A 22,668-nucleotide genomic window follows, 5' to 3' on the forward strand; every position below is an offset into this window, starting at 1 on the left:
CTCCAACCCTGAGGTCTGCTCTAGCTGTTTGGAGACAAAGTGTGAGTAAATATATTTAATATAACAATAGTATTATAATAACAGTAATTACATATATAAAGTTTGCAGTTCCCTGCCCCACTCTTCTGTAATGGTTTGCATAGCTCCGTGTCTGTGACACCACCCCCCCCCCCCAAGAACGGAGTTGCCAGGAACTGGCAGAGATGAGTCTTCTCAGGAAGAGTCAGGGGGCGGCATGAGGGGAGAACACAGGCTATGGAGGCAGGGCTGACACGGAGCTGTGTCCTGGGAGTATGCACTGGCCCCGGATGGGAAAGGACTGGACGGAGGAAAATTTCCCCACCTCCAGGGTATAAAGGCAAGCAAGTGTGGACACTCTGGTTCTTGTAGGAAGGCACCTGGCTGGGAAAAGCTAGAGACAGTGGTAGCAGGGAAACATACTAGTCCTTTGACCTCCTCTCTGTCCAGGAAGCAGAGGGAAGGACTTCAGTGCTCTTCCAGTCCTCCACTATGTGCCCTCAGCATCCCAGCCCAAAGTGTGCTGAGAGGAGGGGCGGTAGCCAAGCTCCGGATCTTCTCTGGAAGCCAGGAAAGAAGAGGGAAGATGGGTTGGGAGAGGGAAGAAGCTGACTCCCAGGCAGCTGGGGAAGGGAAGGGGAAGGATGTAGGATGTGGTAGAAAGGGGGCACCAACTCACCCAGTCACAGAGGCGTGGTGGGGTCGCTCAGGGCCCGGGTATGACTCTGAATGAAGAGAAACTACAGTGAGTTTAAAGCATAAGAAATCATCTCTTGTATAGAGAGGTTATATAACCCTCCCTCTCTCCCAAGCCTGTCAATTAGTTCACCCTTTTTTCCTCCTCATCATTCCTGAATTTTGCGGATTGAATCCAAGTTCCAACCCGTCTGTTAGAATTCTCCCCTCTCTCTCACTCTTGCACCACATTCCTTATTAAAGATTCTTTTTCACTTTTGACCTTCATCCCTCTCAGCCAGGCCTGGAGGAGAGGAGAAACGCAGACTGGACAATACATCCATCTAACCTGTAGCCTTGTGGGAGCACAGGCTCACTGGTTCCTCTGCCCCTCATGAGCTGAACAACCAGAAGAGCCCACCCCATTCCCAGCACTCCTGCAAGGACTTACCTGCCGGGATAGCCCTAAGATCCCTCCACTGGACAGAATGGGAGTGCTGCTCCCAGGGTGTGGGGGTTGCAGGCTGGGGCTGTTTCTCGGTCCTGGGGACACATCTCCAGAAGAGTCAAGTGTTTCTGGGGCTGGAGGGGAAGCTAGGGTGAGAGCAGAGTACAGAACCCCTCTAGATTACCTTAAGCAACCAAGCTGCTCCATCAGGGAAGAAAAAGCTCCATAGCAACAGGAAGCTGAAAGTCACCATAGCAATCCAGTTGCAAGAGAACCCCCCTACCAAGAGGCAGGAAATTGTCAGCGGCATCATTAGAGCAACCAGGGAAGAAGCGACAGGAAACTATAAGGATTGCCGTGGTGAACCAGGAGGGTACAACAGGAAGCTGAAGCAGTTTCCATAGAAACCCAAGGAGAGCTAGAGAGAGAGGTACAGAGGAAGTGCTTCTTAGCAACAGGCTGCTGTAAGCATTACCCTAGCAACCAGATGGAAGGCTCTTTTAGCAATGGGGAAGCTGTACATAGTTGTCATGGCAACCGGGCCACTTGGCTAAAGAAAGGAATTGCTCAGCAGCAAGCAGCCTGAACATCACCATGATGACCCAGCTGTTGGGAGCCACCCCTTGAGAGGTGCCTCACCCAGGGCAATTTGCTTGACGTCCAGATCCCAGGCCTCCTCCTCGACGCGGGCAGGCAGGGAACAGGCTCCCGGGGAGAGACCGGGAAGGGAGGGGCCGGCATGCTCAAAGGATGACACGGCCACCGAGGCCCGGGTGCGGGCGGCTGCAGAGAGTGGGGGAGGTGGAGGGGTGGGGTGCTGGTGTGGGAAAGCCCTCCTGGCTCCCTGAAATGACCCTCATCTCCTAGAGGGCCTCCCAGTCAGTCCCACAGTTTCTGAGAAGACATATCCACTTGTGACCCTTTCTTTCCACCACACCTCCTCACTGTGCATTCACTCTCAAGGTCTTTGACTTCTGGGGGCCACCCCCCTGCACTCTGGCCCTCACCTCTTCCAGTGAGCAGGGCACTCAGTGTCCGCTCCCCAAGTGCTTTGATGTCCAGGAAGGGTTTATTCCCAATGCCCATGGAGACCATCTGCTGCACTCGGAGCTCTAGGGAACAGAGACCATGTTACCAACTTCTTTGCTCCTTCCCAGCTCTTCATTCCTCATTGTCATTCCCTTGGTGTCTCTTGTTACTCTCCTGTTGACTGTTATGACACGGATGGTGATGGTGGTCCTTGACTTCCCCCTTAGACAGCTGTCTCTTCTCTCCTACCTGCTGCATCCTGCCCACTTGGCATTCTTGCTACCCAACTTCTCTTCTAATACTCACACCTTCTTCTTTTATCTTGGGCATTAAGCGCAAAATTCCCATTTTTACATACCTTTACAGTTTATCAAGTGTTTCCATATATATCACCTTATTTAATCCTTCTTATCATACCAAGATGTAGATGTTACTTTCCACTTTTCAGACGAGTGGAATGAGAATTAAAGAGAATTAAAAATGAAAAACAAAAACTAACAAAAGACTGCTCAAAACGAAACAAACTAGGTCTGCTAACAGAGAAATTAAATTCTGGAAGGCAAGGCACGTGCGCTGAACACCCTCTGACTCTTTTGCCCAGCCATTTGTGCTCACCTTCCTGAAATTTAGTGGCTTCCTCTTTTCTTTTGGTACACCTTCGACTAATTTCTATCTCAGCAATCTCTCTCATGTCGAATCTTCTCATACATCATTCTCCATCTTATACCCTCCTTTCCCCAGGCCCTCTCCAGCTAACCTCCTGCCATAACCTTGATCCCAAGCACACCCACTCCTGGTTCTGCCCAGTACCCTTGTTGTGGGCTGCCTGTCTCCACAGCAACTGGGCAATAGAACTTGTCCACTTGAGTTTGATCTCTGGTGAGGCTGCCTGCAGGGTGTACGCCTCTCGTGCACGCCGCCGCCGAAACCACAACTCAAAGCAGAGCCCACTGTCCCCGATGTTTTCTGTTAGCCCCATGTCGGCAGTCTGAGAAAGAGCAGAGGAGTGTGGGTGAAGATGAAGTGTATCCTGACTAGATGGTACCATGTGGAAAAGCACTACACTTAGCTTGGCATCTGGGAGATGCTCAGTAAATGTTTGCTCAACACCTACCCTGTGCCAAGTGCTCTACATTTAGCCTTCACAACAACCACGATTTACAGAAGGGGGGTGCTGTATAATACCCAGAGCATCTTGTCCAAAGGCTTATCATAGCTTATTAGAGAAAGTTCAAGCCCATGGCTGTGTTATTCCAAACCTAAGCTTTCTTCTCTGTATTGGACTCTGTTGGAACTAGTATAAGAGGACTAAGTCAGAGAAACTCTTAGAATCATGCCACATTGCCTGATCTGGGACTAGGCTGCTATTGACGTTTATCTGGATATCAAGGCTGTTTCCCTAAAGCAAGGCCTCCCTCCTCTTGGTTTCTTCAGTTCCATAAGTTAAGCTACATTTATAGTGTCCTCTCTTCATCCCCCAGGGACCATCCCTAACTCAGAAAGCATGTGTGTTCTTAATGGGAAGGGTCCTCCTCCCTTCTGGTTTGGAACGCCCCATGAATCTCCTGTGTGAATAAGAACCCCGTGAAGCAGGCCAATGACAAGGACTTCTGTCACCTTGACACCTAACCTGATGTTTGATTACAGGCCAAAGCCTGTTCGACATGATACAGATTCTGAACCTGGGTTGGGATTGAGTTTTCCAGAACATCCTGAGTTCTCAAGAAGAGCATGATTTCCTGTCCTGTCCCTGTGGTTTCCCACCACCACCCTGCCCCCAGGCGTTGTACCTTAAAGGCCTGCTTGTAAACGAAGGTCTCTGACCCCCCCTCAGGGCCCTTGAGCTTGCTGAACAGGAGGAGATGCTCAAAGAGAAAGACATGGCGAAAGCACTTTTTTCGGCCACAGATGACTGTGAAAGGGTCCCGGTGCAAGAGTTGGCCCTGCTCCTTCAGATCTATCTGGGGAAAGCAAAAGGAAAAGTCATTGGCCCTAGGGCCCTTTATATATATTTTATGGAGCGTAAAAATGGGATTAATAGGGCAAGGGCCCTACTGCACTGGTTCTCAGGTGGAGTGAGGAAATCAGGAAAGCCCCTGACCTAGAACCCATCTACTGGTCACCATGCACAGCACCCCTGGCGTGGCAACACAGCCCTGCCTCTGAAGACAGAAGATGGATCACACAGTAGGGTTTAGAGCCTCTAGTGGGTAAGCCTTTGCATGTTGGGGACCAAAGCACCATTTTGCCCCAGGAAGAGAATCAAATCAGCAAAGACCTGAAGGGAAAAGAGGTCTAACCCAGTGGAGGTAGGTTTCCAAGCTGTTCTGGAACCTTAGGGCTGGAAAGAGACTAAGGAGAGGGGAATAGGTATGTGTTGAGTGCTGAGATACAGAATGAACTGCAGGGTAGATGTAGATAAGAATTAGGAAAGGAATAGGAAAGCAGAGGCAGATACAGGGTCATGGGATGCCGGGCAGGACATAGCTTCTTTATTAGTAACGAGGAAATTGAGGGCCAGTGAAGTTCAGTGACTTGACCAAAGCTATCCACGTTTGTTAGAAACGACAGCCTGGGGCCCTCTGACATTGAGTCTAGTTCCCTGGTCACCAGCCCACACTGCTTCTGATATCACAGGGCGGCCTGGGCTGGTGTGTCTGGAATATGCCCTTACCTCACAGCCACGCACGGCCTCTACAGCCAGCAGGTCTCTGCCACGGATCTCTTGTTCCCGGAGCAGCTGCACAGCAGCCCCAAGGGCCTGGCGCTCAGAACTTGGTTCAGGCCCAACTTCCCTTAGGAGCTCCTCTAAGAGCCGCCCATACCTGGCCAGCTGCTCCAGGGGCTGCTGCAAGGCCTGGGGCAGGTGAGGGCCCCCCTCCAAGGTGCCCTAGTATGGGGAGGAAACAGATAGGAATGAGGGAAGGTGCTAAGACCTTTGGGGAAGATGGGCAGTACTCCGGGTTTTTAGGGGTAGATCAAGTCCAGATGGTCTTCCCAGGTGGTACTAGAACCCACCTGCCAATACAGGAGACTTAAAAGACTCAAGTTTGATCCCCAGGTCAGGAAGATCCCCTGGAGGAGGGCATGGCAACCATCTCCAGTCTTCTTGCCTGGAGAATGCCATGGACAGAGATGCATGGCAGGCTACAGTCCACAGGGTCACACAGAGTCGGACATGACTGAAGCAACCTAGCATGCACCCACAAGCCAGATACGCCCAAAGGTAAGGTGAAAAACCTTTCCACAGAAAGAAACAAGGTAGGAGGCCTGCATGAGACTCAGACATCCTCTATATCTTAAAGGAGAATGGAAGAGGAATACAAATAATCCCTGTATTCTCCGGCTTTTAACTTTGGAAGTCACTTTCACATCTTTTGATGTGAGGTCTTTTGACCCTCCGAGCAGTCCATTAGTTAGATGTAGTGAATACTGCCCACGTTTACTGGATACAGAAACAGCAGGCCGGAGGAATCGAGACCCTTGCCCAAAGTCCTCAGGTGGACCGGATATGATCCCAGCTTCGCCTGGCTCCCAGACCAGTGCATGCCCACCCTCAGCAATTCTGGGAGATTACTGGTAGCTGAAGCTCCATGGCACGTCTAGGAAAGCTTTTTTTTTCCCGAGAGATTTTGAGGTTGGCTGAATTTTACATCATCCTGGCTTCTCCCCTTCTCACAGAGTAGGAGAAAAAGTTACCTTGGTTGGGGGGCTGAGGGCAGCCAGACCAGTCTCCAGTTTGTGCCGGTGCTTCACGTACTGGGCATAAAGGCTGAATTGGTCCCCCTGTGCCAGTAGGGAAGCAGTAAGTCATCTCCATGAGGCCCTGCAGACCAGCCTCTCCCTCTCCTCCTCCACATCCTGTGCGGCCGGAAGGAGGGACCGGCCCCCGGGGAGCACTCAGTCTGCCTGAGGAATGACAGGCTCCGGTGGAGAGAGCAAAGGCCAGGCAGCCCTGATGCTGGGAACACAGAGGCAGAGTAGATCCAGGAGCCCAGCAAATAGCATTAGGCTCCAGTGTCTGGGACTGCACATTCCAGGGAGGGGAGCGGGGAGGAGAGAGGTACTGACAAGGAGGGACCGTGGATGGGGCTGAGACCTGTGAAGGGAGAAGCCCCGGAAGATATTTTAGAGGCTGACTCACATGGCGAAGGAAGCAGGCCCCAATGCGCAGGGGGTGGGTGGCGCAGCCCTGAAGTTCCCGCAGAAAGTGTGTCCGGTGGAAACTGCGGAGCCTCTCCCGGGCACTCAGGGCAGCGGCCCAGGTGCCCCGCAATTCTGGAGTCAGCTCAGGCCCCGGGGGTGGCACCGGCTCACTCAAGGCTGCCACATATTCTTGCTCACAGGTAATCAGCTCAGACACCAGACGCTGCTGGGTGCTGCAGGTGCCACAGGGAGAGACAGGGGAGGCTGTGGCATGGGAGGCAGTCGCCACCCCGACAATGTCACCTTCTTTTCCTGTGGGGCAGCTGGGTCTGCTGCTTGGGCTCTCACCTGATGCTCCGCTTGCGCTCCATCCGGGGGGTGCCCACTCCCCAGGGCCCTTCTGGTCCCCCAGCCCGGCCCAGCAGCACGTGTTCCCGGGGTGAGCACGTCCTGTCTACCACCTCCGTACTGGTGACCTCCAGGCCTCGGATCAGCACAGTCCTTGGTGGTCTGCCTTCTGCTTCCGGACCCAGCTCGGCACCCTCCTCCTCATAGTCCTCCCCACAGGGGGCCAGGGAGCAATGAGATGGGGCTGCCCGTGGCCCAGGGCTGCTGGGGAGCAGCAGGGAGCTGAGGCTGGGTGAGGGGCTGTGGGGGCCCCGCAGGGCCCCTCCGCTGCTGGCACTGTCTGCCCGTCGTCGCCGGTGACCCTGGGGACTCGCCTCCTCCCCCAGCTGTTGCTGAATCCTCCTCTCCAGCTCTTGGCAGCGGGCCCGGCAGCGGCCCCATTCTCGCAGGGCTGCCGGGCTGCCCAGGTCCAGGGCCAGGGCCCGCATCTCCTGGAAAGTGCCAGCGCTGGGCTCCGGGGCACGCCGCAGGGCTAAGGCTGCCAGCACCGCCTCCCGCCCTGGTCCCGCTCCTGCCAGCCTCGCAGAACCTTCATCCACCCATTCGTGTGCCTGCAAGGCCAAAGGGATGGGGAGTGGGGGCAGGAAAGGGTGAGGTCCCGGGCCATTCCCATGAACTGCCCCATGGCAGCTCTTGTCCTTCTTCACCGAGGCTTCCCAAGGCCCAGCACCACCACCACCCCTCAAAACACCTCTCCAAACTGTCCTGCATCCCTGCCTAATGTGTTACTCTGAGCTGGTAGCGAGACAGAGGGGCCTAGATGAAGATGGCCAATACACAGAATTCACAAGTGGCAGGCTCTGTACTGAGTGCTTGTTACATACTGCTTATATAATCCTCACGCAGCTCTGTGAGGTAGGTGCCACAAGGCACACTCAGTTTAGAATCCTGTCCCAGGTCATTCATCAGGTGGGTGATAGAGCCAAGAGTCAAAGCCCAGGGGAGGCCTCCTAAGTCCTGGCTTCTAATAGGTCCCTAATCAGCTTCTCCAGGCAGAAGAAAGGCGGCGGTGGGCACAGGAAGAAAAGGCTCGGCACGCACCTGCTGGAAGAAGCGCTGTAGCCGCAGAGCCCGATGGAGGCCACTCTCCACCTGCTCCAGGCGCTGTTCAAAGATATCCAGAAGCTTCTGGGAGGCAGCGTCCTCTTCCAGGGCCAGGGTCTCCCTCGCCTGAGCCAGGCGCTCCTGGAGAAACGAGGCTGCTCTGAGGCCTGGCCCCCAGTCCAGCAGTCTCCCCTTCCTCCCCAATCCCCCTTCTCACCTGAACCTCAGCACTGAAAGCCCGGAATCGTAGCTCTGTCTCCTGCAGGGCAGGCAGGGAATCCCCAGGCACGGCAAAGCTCACCAGTTGCTCCTCTCCGGGACCCGAGAGCCACTGCAGTGCCTGGGGCAGACGGTGGGAGAGCAGGGCCATGAGGGAGAATGGGGCAGGCAGGGCGAAGGAGAGCTGAGGTCCAGCTCCTACCGCACCACCCTAACTTGTAGAAGTTGGGGGAAACCACGTCATCTCAGCTGTCAAGTGGAAATAACAGTGAATGGTGATAATTTCCACAAGGGTCAAGTGAGAAAGTGAGTAAGAGATCTTTGTAAAACACAAGTCGAAGGGGAGGCTGGGCTGTTAGGAAGAGAGACCTGTGCTAGGGTTCCAGGGCTATGCCTGGAGGTGAAGTAGATAAAACTAGTGTGAACTAGAGGTATGAGGGCCAGAAGAAATTTCACATTTACAGAGCCTAGTGATGGGGGCAGTAGTTCGCCTGGAAAGACAACTCAGGTTTGTGTGAGTGTGTAGCTCTGGTTGCCTATTATGGGGCTCTAGGAACTCTCATGTTGGTCCTGGGATGTTTGACCAAAAAGGGATGGTAATTCCTTCCTCTGAAGAAAGGCTGGAAGCTGGGGCAAGACAGCCTGAGGACAAGAAGTCTGAGAATGTTCCCAATAACCTGTGCCAACAATAAACACTTCTGCAGTCCTCTGCTGAAATCATTTGATCATCCTAATGCCCTCGTGAGGCAGGCCTTACTGTCACCCCCATTCTGTAGACGAGGACACGGGAATTCAGAGATGTTTCAAGGCTTGCCCAACATCTCTTAGCAGAGCACAACTCAAACTGAGCACCTTAGACGCCAAATCCTGTGTTCTAACAATTTTTAAACAGGAGGAAAACAGCTAATAAGCAAGCAAGCAAACAGTAGAAGAAGTAGGGGGTTAGGTTTTATGTGAAGCAGAGTGCCTGGAAGAGGGCTCCACCAGATACCCTTGCTGGTTCAGATGGTAAAGCGTCTGCCTGCAATGCAGGAGACCTGGGTTTGATCCTGTGTCTGGAAGATCCCCCTGGAGAAGGAAATGGCAACCCACTCCAGTACTCTTGCCTGGAAAATTCCATGGATGGAGAAGCCTGGTAGGTTACAATCCATGGGATCGCCAAGAGTTGGACACGACGAGAAACTTCACTGGTTCACAGACCTGGATGCTGGAATGTGTGTGTGTGCTTAGTCACTCAAGAATACTGGAGTGGGTTGTCATACCCTCCTCCAGGAGATCTTTCCAACCCAGGGATCGAACCCAGGTCTCGAACCCAAGTCTCCTGCATTGCAGACAGATTCTTCACTGTCTGAGCCACCAGGGAAACCCAGATGCTGCAATGGAGGAAGCTAAATATGGAGAAATTTCAGAAAGACGGCCCTGCCCCTACCCTCCTTTGTCATTGACCCTGAGATGACCCTTCCCGTGAGGCCACATGCAGTCCATGAGGTGATCACTCGGCACACACAGGAGTTATGAAGGAGCAATCAGATTTCAAAGCTCCCTTTACTCTACAAGGTAGGGTGGAGAGCAAATCTCTATGGAGCTCTTAACTCCAGGAGAAAAGAACTAAGGTTCAAAGAAGCAAGCCTTATCCCCGAATCTTTCTCATAAAGAGACTTCAGTTTCCAAGGCATTTAGCAGCTTCCATCATCCTCTCCTTCTAAGGTGGAGGGAGGTGGGACCTTTCCAGCCTCAGGTTTGGGGATGATATTGCCTAAGGGGTGGACAGAGCTGGTGTCAATGGACATTTGTTATTTCTGAGCTAAGGAGGTAGGCTCTCAGAATCAATAGATTCTTCCTACAGTCCCCGAGGGCACCCGAGCATCTCACAATTTCTAAGGATCCTTGATCAAATATCAGCAATGGGAAGGGGAGATCTGGCTTCTCTTCCTTGCTGGTGCTGAAATGCCACCTCCCTCTTGCTGAATCTCACACTGACCATGATCAACTTCCAAGGAGATGAGGAGGGAGGGAGGGTAGTTCAAGCCAGATTAGGAGAACACCATCAACTGAAAGTATCAGTGGGAAAAAAAGTTGCTGGAGGCCAGGCCCTCAGGTGGAAAGAGGCATGGGGGAGGGGGTGCTGGCTCACCTGTTGCAGTCGGTGCAAGCGTTGCCGCTGCTCCTGCTGCTGCACGTGCAGATTGGAGAGGCGCACGAGCTGGTGAATGGCTTCATCTACCTCTTGATATAGTGCAGCTGGACCTGGGCCTTCCAGCCTGGGGAGGAAGAGGGGCAGAATTAACCACTGCCCTTGTCAAGCTCCCCTCCAACCCCATCGTATCCTTGCATTCCAACGTGAGGGGTGACACAGCATCCTAGGTCAGCAGATAGGCCTGTATCTGAATCCTGACTCTTCCATTTACTGACTGACCTTGGCCAAGACATTAAACATTTCTGATCCTCCAAATGTCCATTTATAATCACAACTAGCACCTGGGGATGTTATGAGGGTTGTAAATGGAGAAGCATGATATCCTGTCCAGATAACATGCTTAGTAAGAATCTTCTGGCAGCTAAGGTGAACTGGCAGTTCTCTGCTTCGTCTCCATCGTGCGCGTCCACCTGCCCCCATGCACCCATTCCTCGTACTTGCTGCTGTGGGTGGTGCGCAGCTTCATCAGGATGGCTCCTCCGTCCCTCTGCAGCTCCGTCAGCCGGGGATCTGCCAGTACCTTCTGCAGGGGCTCAGGCATTCCTACCACCTCCTGGCGGGCAGGGAGAAATTGACAGGGTTCCACCAGAAGGCCCTCAGCTCAGCTCAGCCCCATCCCCACCTCCACCTCATGCCCTTTTGTCCCATCTCATTTCATACCTCTTCCTCTGGCTCTGCTGCTCTCTCTAGTTCCTCAATGGCTTGCCGTATAGAGCCCAGCACACCTCGGCACAGGCGGCACAGCCTTGCCACTTGCTGAAACAAATACACGCGGATGGAGTCCAGGGACAGAGCCTAGGATAAGGGGCCTAAGCCTGAGGGTGGAGGTGGGGCAACCCTAGAGACTTTTATGAGGCAATGCTGGATTCAGTTAGTAAGTAGGTTGTTGCTTACTAACTATAAGATTTTAGGCAGGTCCAGAAAATTCCCTGAACCTCAGTGTTCTCAACTGTAAAGACGTACCAGATTTAAAGGTTTAAAGAGATGAGCCTACATAAGCAGTTAGCATAGGGCTGACACATTTTACAGCTTAGTAAACATGAATCTCCTTCCCCTCATCTGCACTACCTCTTCACACTATAAAACCCACCTCTCTGCCTATTCAGATGCACTATCCCTTTGATCCGCAGCTTAGAGACCATGTTACAGACCCCCTTTAATACTCAGCTCAGACCATGTTCAGACCTCTTTTCTTGAAGACAGCATTCAGATTCATAAAATCAGAGATGTCCCAACTGGTGTAGTTTGTGGGCAAAAATCTTGAGGCTGGAATGTTGGTGCAGGGAGCAGGTACAGGAAGGCACCATCTCCAGAAGTAAGTAACTTGTTACAGGTCACATGGAACCAGAATCAGCCCCTCTGAGTCAGCTCTTTCTAGAACCCCAGTGACATTCTGCATGCTTCTCCCGTTGTTTCTACTTTATCTTCCACCAAAAATGATGTTATTTAATGTCATGTTAAGAATCACAAAAAGAGAAGATTATAGGCCAATATCATTAATGAACACAGATGCAAAAACACTCAACATAACATTAGTAAACCAAATCCAACAATACATTAAAAGGACCATGCATCATGATTAAGTGGGATTTATTCAAGATATGCAAGGATGGTTCAATATCTGCAAATTAATCAACATGAAATACCACATTAACAAAATGAAGGCTAAATATCACATGATCATCTTGATAGATGTGGAAAAACTTTTTCAGAAAATTTAATATCCACTTATGATAAAAAAAAACAACTCTCAATAAAGTGGGTAAAGAGGGAAACACCTCAACATCATAAAGGCCATTTATGACAAACCTACAACTAACATCATACTCAATGATGAAAAGCTGAAAGCATTTCTTCTAAGATGAGGAACAAGATAGGGACATCCATTCACACCGGTTTTATTCAACATAGTTTTGGAAGTCCTAGTCACAGCAATCAGAGAAGAAAAAGAAATAAAAAGGCATCCAAAATGAAAAGGAAGAAGTAAAATGGTCACTGTTTGCAGATGATATGATACTATACATAGAAAATTCTAGAGAAGCCACCAAAACCTACTGTAACTCACCAATGAATTCAATAAAATTGCTGGATACTGAATTAACATATAGAAATTGGTTGCATTTTTATACACTAACAATGAACTATCAGAAAGAGAAATGAAGAAAACAACTCCATTTATAATAATATCAAAACAAATAAAATGCCTAGGAAGAAACCTAACTAAGGAGGTAAAAGATTTGTACTTGATATAACACACTGATGAAAGAAGCTGAAGATGACACAAACAGATTGAAAGATATGCCATGCTCATGGATTGGTGGAATTAATATTATTAACATATCCACACTTCCCAAGATAATCTACAGATTGAAGGCAATCCCTATCAAAATATCAATGGCATTTTTCACAGAACCAGAACAAAGAATCCTAAAATTTATATGAAAATACAAAAGACTGGATAGCCAAAACAATCTTGAGAAAGAAGAACAAAGTTGCAGGTAGCATGCTCCCTGATTTCAAACTGTAGCTACAAAGTTACAGTAATCAAAATAGTATGATACTGGCACAGAAATAGACACACAGATCAATGGAATGGAATGGAGAACCCAGAAATGAATCTACACACTTATGGCCAATTAATCTATGACAAAGGAGGCAAGAATGTACAATGGAAAAAGACTGTCTCTGCAATAAATGGTGCGTTGGGAGTACTGGACAGGTACCTGCAAAAGCATCAAACTGGACTACTCTTTCACAGCATGCACAAGATAAATTCTAAATCAAATAAACACTTGAATGTAAATCCTGAAATAACAAAACTTCTAGAAGAAAATATAAGCAATATGCTTCTTGACATCTTAGTATTATTTTTTTGGATACATCTCTTTAGGGAAGGGAAACAAAGACAAAAATAAACAAATGGAATTACATCAAACTACATCACCTTTGTGCAGTGAAGGAAACCATCAACAAAATGAAAAAAGGGGAGAAGATATTTGCAAATAATATATCCTATAAGGGGGTAATATCCAAAATATATGAAGAACTCATACAACTCAATATCAAAAAAGCAAGCAACCCAATTGAAAAATGGGCAGAGGATCTGAATAAACATTTTTCCAAGGAAGACATACAGACATTGTTTCATGGCCAACAGGCATATCAAACAATGCTCAACATTATCAATAAACAGGAATGTGCAAATCAAAACCATCATGAGATATCATCTCACACCTGTCAGAATAAGTATAGGTGAGGATGTGCAGAAAAGGGAACCCTCATGCACTATTGGTGGGAATGTAAACTGGTGTAGGCACTATGAACAGTATGGATGTTCCTCAAAATATTAAAAATAGAACTACCATACGATCCAGCAATTCCACTCCTGAGTATTCAATACAAAGAAAGTGAAAACAGTAATTAGAAAATATATATGCACCTCTATGGTAATTGCAGCATTATTACAATAGCCAAGATATGGAACCAATTTAAGTTCCCATCAGTAGATGAATGGTAACTTCATCTACTGATGGGAAGATGTGGTACACACACACTCACACACACACACTGGAATATTACTCAGCCATAAAAAGGATGAAATCTTGCCATTTATGACAACATGGATGGGCCTAGAGGGTATTATGCTAAGTGAAATAAGTCAGACAGAAAAATACAAGTACTTATATGTGGGATCTAAAAAACAAAACAAAAGAACAAACATAACCAAAGAGAAGCAAAGTTATAGATACAGAGAACAAACAGGTGGTTGCCAAAGGGGAGGGGATGGGGAGAGGAAAGAAATAGGTGGGGGAGATTAAGAAGTACAAACTTTCAGTTGCAAAGTAAATCAGCCACAGGTATGAAATGTACAGTACGGGGAATATAGTCAATAATTATGTAATATCGTTGTATGGTGACAGATGTCAATTAGACATCATGGTGATCATTTTGAAATGTATGGAAATATTGAGTTTACTCTTGTATACCAGGAACTAAAATAGTGTTGTTGGTCAATTATACTTCAAAAACAAATAAACTCATAGAAAAAAGAGATCAGATTTTTGGTTTTTTTAAAGGGTATAGATGAGGGGGAGGGGGAATTGGACAAAGACGGTCAGGGCTACCCTGGTAGCTCAGCTGGTAAAGAATCTGCCTGCAAGGCAAGAGAAGTGAAGTGAAGTGAAGTCGCTCAGTCATGTCCGACTCTTTGTGACCCCATGGACTGTAGCCTACCAGGCTCCTCCGTCCCTGGGATTCTCCAGGCAGGAATACTGGAGCGGGTTGCCATTTCCTTCTCCAGGAGATCTTCCCAACTCAGGGATCAAACCTGAGTCTCCCGTATTGCAGGCAGACGCTTTACCATCTGAGCCACCAGGGAAGTCGCAAGGCAAGAGACCCTGGTTCAATTCCTGGGTCAGAAAGATCCCCTGGAGAAGGGATAGGCTACCCACTCCAGTATTCTCGGGCTTCCCTGGTGGCTCAGATGGTAAAGAATCCTCCTGCAACGTGGTAGACCTGGGTTGGGAGGATCTCCTGGAGAAGGGAAAGGCTACCCACTCCAGTATTCTGGCCTGGAGAACTCCATGGATTGTATAGTCCATGGGGTTGCAAAGAGTTGGACAGCTGAGCGATTTTCACTCACTCACTCAATCAAAAGGTAAAACTTCCAGTTACAAGATGTGAAGGGTACTAGGGAAGTGATGTACAACACAATATAATAATACTGCTGTATGTTAAATATGGAACTTGTTAAGAGTAAATCCTAAGAGTTTTCATCACAAAGAAAACAATTTTCCTATTTCTTTAATTTTGTATCTATATGAGATGATGAATATTCACTAGTGTGGTAATCACTTCATGACTGTATGTAAATCACTGTTGTACACCTCAAACTTGTTCACTGCTGAATGTCAACTATATCTCAAAACTAGAAGGAAAAAAAGAATTTATTTAACATATTCCTCCCATCTTCTCAGCAGCCCAGGGCACATGCATAATCTTTTGCTCATAAATACTTATTGAATTTGCTAATAAACACGTGTTGAATTGTGAACCATAACAACTTATTGAACTAAATGGACTCTTTCCCAGCCCCTTGGTCAAGACTCAGATTTGCCATTTTTTCCTAGAAATGTCCTCTCCTGGGTCACTCCTGGTTCCCAGTGTCCTGGGTGAGGGAGAGGAAGCTTACCTGGTGTGTCTCTACCCAGTGACTAGGAGAGGGCTCCCTGTGACCTCCCAAGTCCCACTGCAGCTCCTCAGGCTTGGCCACTCTTTTCAGATCACCCTCTGATAGCAACTCAGCACCCTGTAGACACATGAAGACAGGGGGTTTTGGGCCTGGGCACCTAGGGATTCAGGGATTGATCAGGGGCTCCAACTAGCCTCTTCTCTCTCCATCACTGATGGGAACTAGGTGGGAATGAGGAGCTCAAACCTGAAGTCCATGGAGTTCAGCTGGAGGCTCATCAAGAGTGAGAAGCAAGAGCCGCTGAATGAGGGGCGGGTCTCCCAAGTCCTGAAGGCAGCGAAGAATAACCCTAAATTACAGGTGACTAGGTGGCCTGGAATGACCACTAGGGAAGAGTTAGGGCCCAGAATAAGTAATCATCTCAAGGGATTGGTTACCTGAAGTTGACTCAGGACAGGAATGAGAGCTGGAGGCAGTGGGGGTGCCTTGCGAAGATCCAGCAGGACAGACAGCCCCGATATCTGTAGATCAGGTCTGTGGGGGCAGAAGAGCCAAGGAAAGAGAGAGAGAGAGAGTGTGTGTGTGTGTGTGTGTGTGTGTGTGTGTGTGTGTGTGTTTGAGTGTCACTCATCCTCAGGAGAAGTTAGATTCTAGCAATGGGAAAAGGATCAAACAAAGCCTGGGATGTGTGTCCAAGCGATAGTGATGACTAGCAATTAGGAGTCTATACTCATACAACTACTGGGTCATGGGATTAGAGTTTAAAAAGTTAGGAATTCTGTGCTCCAGAAGGATATGAATTCAATGCCAGCACCCAGCCTAATAGGTTCTGGGACTCAAGAAATAGTTGTTGGATGAATTAATCAACATTTTTATAATCTAGGTAGCATCTTAGGAGACTAAAAGTCAGCAGGGTTGATTTTGAGGATTGATGAAGACATTCTGCAAGTCAGGGGTCAGGAAGGTCAGACATCAATGACTTGAACAATCTGAGGGTTGTAGGTGTCCTAGAGGTCAGTGTCCTGTGGAGAGAAGAGGACAGGGTCCTTATGACCCAGGAGGTTACTGTGCAGGGTGTGAGCCTGGGCCTCAGTTACCTGAGAAGTGAGTGGAGGTAATGAAGAGCAGTGCTCAGCACGTCTTGTGAGGGTGGGGGCTCCTCGGGAGGGCACGGTGGGGTAATGGTCAGCAGAGCTCGCCCACTCTGGTCCACCCCTCCTGAGGACACAAAATGGCCAGGCTGTCCTGGCTGGGGGCAGGCCTTGGCTACCTCCCGGCTACCCCGCTTCCCTCTGCAGCCCACCCTGGAGGCTTTTCCTGGAGGCTTTTTCAACCCCTTCCCTTCAGCCACTGCTGCCCACTGACCAGTCAGGACGAGGAATCCAGATGCCATTAAGTCCCAAGCTACACCAGGGTCATCAGAGATGGAGACTGGGGGGCCTTCTTCCGGAATGCTCTCCCCTTTCGCTTCTTGCACAGTCTCTGGGGGTGGTTTTAGGGGGTCGGAGAGGAGCCCTTCTGGATCATTGGGTGCTGCAGACACAAGGCAGAGCTATGGGCCTGAAGTGAGGACAGGTCTGGCTGTTCTGCTCCCAGCCTCACCTCTGCTTTTCCCCCAGCCCCCTTCCCTAGGCCCCACCTAGCCCGGCCCTTGCCGACTAGCCTCAATGTTGTCTCACCTGCCATGCACACCAGGCTTAGCCCCTCCTGTTCTCTTTCTCTGGTCCTTTCTTCTACAGGCCTGCAGACTTCTTGGGACCGTTGCTCTTTTTCGTCTGCTGGTTTGAGCTCCTCTCTTGGCTCAGGTTCTGGCTTCCCTGAGCCTTCATGTTCCTCCTTAACTGGGCTGCATCCTGGAAGCTCGTGTTCATTTGGTGGGGGCAGGCTGACAAGGGCTTCCTGATGGCTGGTCTCTTCCTTGTCCCCAGGGCTCAGTGGGGCACTGTCCCCTCCTCGGTTAAGAGCCCCTCTGCCTGCAGCTCGCTTCTTTCTCCTGTTTCCTTTGCCTGTTCTCCGAGGGGTACCAGGCAGCCCTTCAGCTCCCTGGCCTGGTCCTGCTCCAACCTCGCCTGGCCTCAGAGGGCAAGACTCGGAGGCTTCTCCCAGTGCCTCTGCCAGGGGCTCAGATACCTCCAGGGCCGCTGCCTCTGGGAGAGCCTCAACCTCAGCTCCTGGGGGAGACCCAGGGGAGGCTCCAGTGCTGCTCCCCTCACCAGGTGGCCGGGCACCATCCTGGTCCCGAGGCCCCAGACCCTTCTGGTTCATCCATGCCCGGTGTCTCCGATGCCGGCCCTTCCCTCCAGCACCCTTGCGTGTGGGTACTGTCCGGGTCCGAGAGAGGCCGGAGGAGCCTTCAGCATCCATGGGGCTCCCCCTCACAGGCAGTGTCACTTCCAGCAGCTCCACATACTCGCCCTCAGGTCCTTCAGCGGGGGCATTGTGCCCATCCCCGGGACTCCGGGTGCCCAAGGCTTCCTCGGGGAGTGGAGGGCTGGGGAGCCCCGGGGGGCCCGAGGGCAGTTCTGGGGGTAGTGTGCTTGGCCGATGTCCAACCATGAGGCCTCCTTTGTGCACAAATCGAGGGCAGATGAGCTCCGCCCAGGGCAGTCGCTGAATCCCAGAGGGGGCAGACAGAAGGCAGGTGCTGAGGCGACCTGTTGGCCTGTCCTTATTGATGCCTTGTAGCCACTCAGGTGTGAACAGGTATGCACAAGCCTCATTAGGCACAGGCAGCTCCTGCACTCGCCCACCCCCTGGGGCCAGGCACTTGAGCGCCAGGCGGGGTGCTTGGGCTGCTGAGGGTACCACTTGCAGGTAGAAGTCTCCTGGGCGCAGCAGCTGCCAGGGGAGGGCGGCCAGCTGCACCACTACCTGCTCATGCAGGCAGAGGGGCCAGCCCTCGTGGAAGAAGAGGAAACCGCTGTACTGGGCCTGGGGAGATAGGGGGCAGGCTGTGCTCAGGCCTCTGCTGATGAAGCCACCTGCTGCTGCTGCTGCTGCTGCTAAGTCGCTTCAGTCGTGTCCAACTCTGTGCGACCCCATAGATGGCAGCCCACCAGGCTCCCCCATCCCTGGGATTCTCCAGGCAAGAATACTGGAGTGGGTTGCCATTTCCTTCTCCAGTGCATGAAAGTGAAAAGGGAAAGTGAAGTTGCTCAGTCGTGTCTGACTCTTAGCAACCCCATGGACTGCAGCTTTCCAGGCTCCTCCACCCATGGGATTTTCCAGGCAAGAGTACTGGAGTGGGGTGCCATTGCCTTCTCCGGATGAAGCCAGCAGGAGGGGCAAGTTAGAATGGGACTAGCCTAGGCAGGAGTGGCTTTATGCCTGTTGGGTTAAGACTCAAGGGGTGCACGAGGAGATGTCTTGCTGTGTGCGTGAGAGAGGAAAGATTGGGACTGATCGGTTTTCTGGTGGTAGGAAGCTTCTCGAGGAAGCTGGTTCCATGAGTAGGAGGAAAAGAACTGAGTCATTATAAAGATGTGGTCAGCAGATGCTATTGTTTTGGAGGAGTTGGAGACTCTTAGGAGGTCTTTAGAGCTGTAGAAGTGACTTTGTTGAGTCATTCTTGGGGGAGTCAGTATCTTGAAAAAATTGATATGAGGAGGGAAATGTCTGGAACTTGGTCTGGAGGGTCAGCGTCTTTGGGAGTTGATGTTTCTCAGGGGTCAATATTTGGGAAGATGAGTGTCTATGTGTTAGTATCTGAGTGGTAAGTGTCTCTGGGGGCATCAGTATTGGGGAGGCAGTGTCTCCGGGTGGGGGGAAATTAATTTGACTGGTGTCTGGGGTGAGGCAGTGGATCTTAGGGGAGACAGAACAGGAACGTGTTCACTTACACAGGCTTCCTGCTGGATCTTGGCAAGCAGGTGCTTGGCAGGCACCAGGAAGTCCAGTGTGTATCTCAGCGCATCCTCCCGATAAGTCCTCTCCACCACCTGGAACACTTGGCCCAACAGTGTGGGGGCTGTTGCCTCGAAAGGTGGGTAAAGGGCCGCTAGAGTACTCTGTACACAGTCCTCTACTGGCTCAGGCTCCTGGGAGAGACAAGATCAGACAGTGGATCCCTAGCACCCAAGCATGGTTCCTTAAAGGTTGGCGTTGTCCCCCAGGGGCCCCATCATGTACAAAGAGTATGTAGAGAGACGGCATTCAGGAAACGGTGGCTGAATGAGATGGGAGTGGGGCTGGGCCAATCAGAGTGCACTCTGAGACCTTGGTTTTAGAGATCTGGGGAGACTTTTCTGTGAATGTCTTTTATCAGGGCTGAAGCTGGTTCTTGTACATTGGGATAATTGCATAGGCCCTCTTCCTCAAGAAGAGATGGGTCCCTGGGCCATCAGGGAAATCACAGGTGGCTGAGAGTTCTGCAGGGTGGAGCCTTTTCACACAGCCATTCTACTAGTCCCTCCCCACAGGGCCTATCAACCAGGGTCCTGTTGTGAAGTTGCTCAGTCATGTCCGACTCTTGGTGACCCCATGGACTGTAGCCCACCAGGCTCCTCCATCCATGGAATTTTCTAGGCAAGAGTACTGGAGTGGGTTGCCATTTCCTTCTCCAGGGGATCTTCCCGACCCAGGGATTGAGCCTAGGTCTCTTGCATTGCGGGCAGACGGTTTACCATCTGAGCCACCAGGGAATCACTACCAACCAGAGACCAACCAGAGACCTCCTTCTTAAGTAGAGGTGCCATCACCCATGAGCAATCATATGCTAATGGTCATTGGGTGGGAAGAAGAGGGACTGAAGGGCTATCTGTCTTGAGTCTTTCTAGCACCCCTCATCCTCTCCAGTGGCTCTCAAGGAATCACTCATTCCCAGAGTATGCTGGGTTAGGTTACAAAGACTTGGGTGGGGACACCTGGAAGAGGGAAAAGTCACAAAAGGAACATGTAGGAAAGGGAGGAGGAGGCCTTGCTGGTATGTATTAGAGCTGAAATATTTTCTGATTTCTGTAAGGCCTGTCTCACAACCTCCATCCTGGGCCACTCTCTCAAAAGTTCTCAGCCCTGTTTCCTCTAGACTCGCCTCCCTAAGTGAATCAGTAGGTTATCTTTCTCCATCTCAGAACCTAAACAGCCAGCCCCCAGGCTATTCCTTTACAAACGTACTTCTCTTTCAAGGTGGCTTTGAAATTCCTTTTATCAGATTTCTTTGCTGTAACTGGGCAAGGGTGATGCTCGAATTGAAGTGTTTACTTAGTTCTCTACTCCGCATTGCCCTCCCCACCCCCTACTCCGCCGGCTCTGCCCTGAGGATAAAACTGCATACTTTACATTGAGTCTTTCCAGCCTGTTACAAGCCTGTCCCGACAATCAGAGAAGCGAGGCAGCCACTCCAGAGACCGACAGTCAGTGCGTCAGCACCGAGACCCGGCCCCAAGGTGTGTGGGCGAGCAGACAGACCCCCCAGTGTTCCGGGGACCCGGCCAGCTCCGGGAGCGTGGGTGGGGGAGGGTGGGGATGGGCGGGGTGAGGCAGAGTGGGCTGTCCCCTCGGAGGCCTGGAAGGGGGAGCTAGAGCTGGAGCGGCGAGGCAGCTGCAACCCATTAGGGGCGGTGAGCTCATGGCTGAGTGAGAGTCTCAGCCACAGGAAACAGCAGCGGCAGGAGGGGAGGAGGGGTCTGGGGTGGGAAAGGGCGGGCAGGAGCTCAGCGACCCGGCCTCCAGCCGGCCCGGACCAAAGAGGAGAGCAGACTGAGTCAGCTCTCCCTGGCCCAGTTCCTCTTTCTTCTTGTTCCAGTCTCCCTGCCAGGGGCTGCCCTTCCTTCTGTAGAGGAATAACCCCGGTGGTGCTCCTACCCCTCCTCCACTCCCTGCTGTGAGCGCCCCATGGCAGGGCCTCTCCCCCTCCTCCACATCGTGCTGTGAGCGCCCCTATGGCCGTGCACCCCCTCATCCCTCCGCAGTGGGCGCTCTCCCTGGCAGTGCCCACACCTGCAATGACTCTTTAGAGAGTACTTTTGGAGTGAAAGTTCACAGGACCATGTCCACTCCTATAGGCACGGCCGTCCCCTAGCAGCGCCCTCCTGCTTCCTGTGTCCTCGAGTTGCTGCTGCCAGGGTCCCCAACCCGCTGCAGCGGGAATGCTCCGAGACAGTGCTTCGCTTCCCAGCAGCGGGAGCTCTAGGGCACTCCTCCCCCCATCGCATTTCGGGTCGGCTCTGGCATCGTTACGCCCCCTGGCACTGTGGGCCCCCTCCCCACTCTGTCCACTACTCTGAGGCAGCATCTCTTTCTCCACGGGAATTTCCCTTTTTGACGAGGTCCCGGGCCCCAACCCAGCCGCAGCTGTGGCCGGTCCCCCAGGGCCGGATGGGTGGGCCCGGGGTGGGGCCCGGGATGGAAAATGGTGGTTCCAGGCAGGTCATTTCTCATGACCCAAGGCCGGGCCCCCCTCCAGGGCCGCTGCAGCACGAACCCGCAGGGGTCTCCCGCGGGTAAGGAGTTGGGACCAGGAGGGGGAGGGAAGATCCTGCAAAGGAAAGCACAAGTCAGGACAGAGGAGGGCGAGGGGAGGTATGTGGATTAGGGGGAGAGACCTAAGGGAGGTTGGGGGAGGGCGCGAAGAAGAGGGGAAGAAAGGAGTGAGGGCAATACCCAGTGGGGTCAGAGTCAGTGGGGCAGACAGGCAGATCAAAGAAAAGAAGGGGGGGATGGGAGGAAGGAGAGTCCCAGGAGCGCTCAAGAGTTCCAAGCTGGAGCAGGAGGCACCCAGCTGGGGGCTGGCGATCCGCAGAGGACGGTGAGAAAGCGGAGGGGACACCGGGTGGCGACGCGGGACTCACCATGGCTCGGCTCGCGGCCGCGTCCGACGCTCGGGCCGGCGGGCGGGGCCGGGCGCGCCGCCGCCTCCCTCCCGCCGCTCGCGTCTCGCCGGGTCTGGCTAGGGGACAGCTCCGGCCGCGGTGGCGGCTCGGCCCGCTCGGGCTCCCAGGCCGCGGGGCCCCACCAGGGAGGGTCGAGACGGCCGCCCCTCCTCGCCCCGCCCTGCAGTGCCCGCCTCTGCCTCCGCGTCCGACCCCCTGCTGGGACGCCCGCTCCCGCGCCGGGCCTCTGGCCGCTCCCCTCCACGCCCCCAGCCGATCTGCCCGGCTCTCCCGCAACCCTGTTCCTCCTCCGCCCCGCCCTCCAGCCGGTCTCCCCGACCCTGACCCTCGGAGGCCCGTCCCGCCGAAGATGCCCTTTTCCCGCCTCCGCCTAGCTCCCTAGGCGATCAGTTTAGTCTCCGCAAGGGACAGTCCAGACACTGGGGCGTGCGTGAATTCCCTGGGTCCCCAGCCTAGGACTGGG

The 22,668-nt window shown here is 52.0% G+C and overlaps 2 protein-coding genes across 8 annotated transcripts in view; one reads left to right on the forward strand and one right to left on the reverse strand.

The window, feature by feature from the left end:
* Nucleotides 1-40: 40 nt before the first annotated feature.
* On the reverse strand, nucleotides 41-22,259 carry ARHGEF40 (Rho guanine nucleotide exchange factor 40). Of its 5 annotated transcripts, none has more exons than XM_027970086.2 (24): nucleotides 22,164-22,259; nucleotides 19,215-19,412; nucleotides 17,055-18,306; nucleotides 16,741-16,908; nucleotides 16,473-16,593; nucleotides 15,813-15,909; nucleotides 15,622-15,702; nucleotides 15,376-15,492; nucleotides 10,845-10,940; nucleotides 10,622-10,737; nucleotides 10,122-10,248; nucleotides 7,986-8,108; nucleotides 7,766-7,909; nucleotides 6,665-7,275; nucleotides 6,315-6,549; nucleotides 5,870-5,956; nucleotides 4,845-5,060; nucleotides 3,961-4,131; nucleotides 2,981-3,158; nucleotides 2,149-2,253; nucleotides 1,781-1,924; nucleotides 1,145-1,275; nucleotides 698-743; nucleotides 41-578 (listed from the first exon to the last, which is right to left on the reverse strand). In XM_027970086.2, exons 1-23 carry the CDS (start codon nucleotides 22,164-22,166, stop codon nucleotides 702-704), a joined length of 4,563 nt encoding a protein of 1,520 aa, XP_027825887.2. In that variant the 5' UTR covers nucleotides 22,167-22,259; the 3' UTR covers nucleotides 41-578; nucleotides 698-701. The 5 variants fall into 5 exon arrangements, with proteins under 5 accessions (XP_027825887.2, XP_027825886.2, XP_027825889.2 ...); XM_027970085.2 differs by having other exon boundaries at nucleotides 1,145-1,287; XM_027970088.2 differs by lacking the exon at nucleotides 1,781-1,924.
* The window catches only part of RNASE13 (ribonuclease A family member 13 (inactive)), a 46,578-nt gene continuing 44,946 nt past the window's right edge, over nucleotides 21,037-22,668 (forward strand). For all 3 annotated transcript variants that reach the window (XM_060419020.1, XM_060419023.1, XM_060419021.1), the window contains exon 1: nucleotides 21,037-21,815. The gene's annotated coding sequence lies outside the window, so the exon portion shown is untranslated. The remainder of the gene's footprint in view (nucleotides 21,816-22,668) is intronic.

The sequence above is a fragment of the Ovis aries genome, chromosome 7 (genome assembly GCF_016772045.2).
Source record: "Ovis aries strain OAR_USU_Benz2616 breed Rambouillet chromosome 7, ARS-UI_Ramb_v3.0, whole genome shotgun sequence".
Classification (NCBI taxonomy): domain Eukaryota; kingdom Metazoa; phylum Chordata; class Mammalia; order Artiodactyla; family Bovidae; genus Ovis; species Ovis aries.

What these genes read in the sequence shown, in the direction of transcription:
- ARHGEF40 (XM_027970085.2), bottom strand. An exon ending in TTTACAAGCAGGCCTTTAAG is followed by an intron (nt 3,159 to 3,960) that starts GTACAACGCCTG and finishes GCTCTTTCTCAG; the next exon opens with ACTGCCGACATGGGGCTAAC. An exon ending in ACAGGCAGCCCACAACAAGG is followed by an intron (nt 2,254 to 2,980) that starts GTACTGGGCAGA and finishes TCTGTTCCCTAG; the next exon opens with AGCTCCGAGTGCAGCAGATG.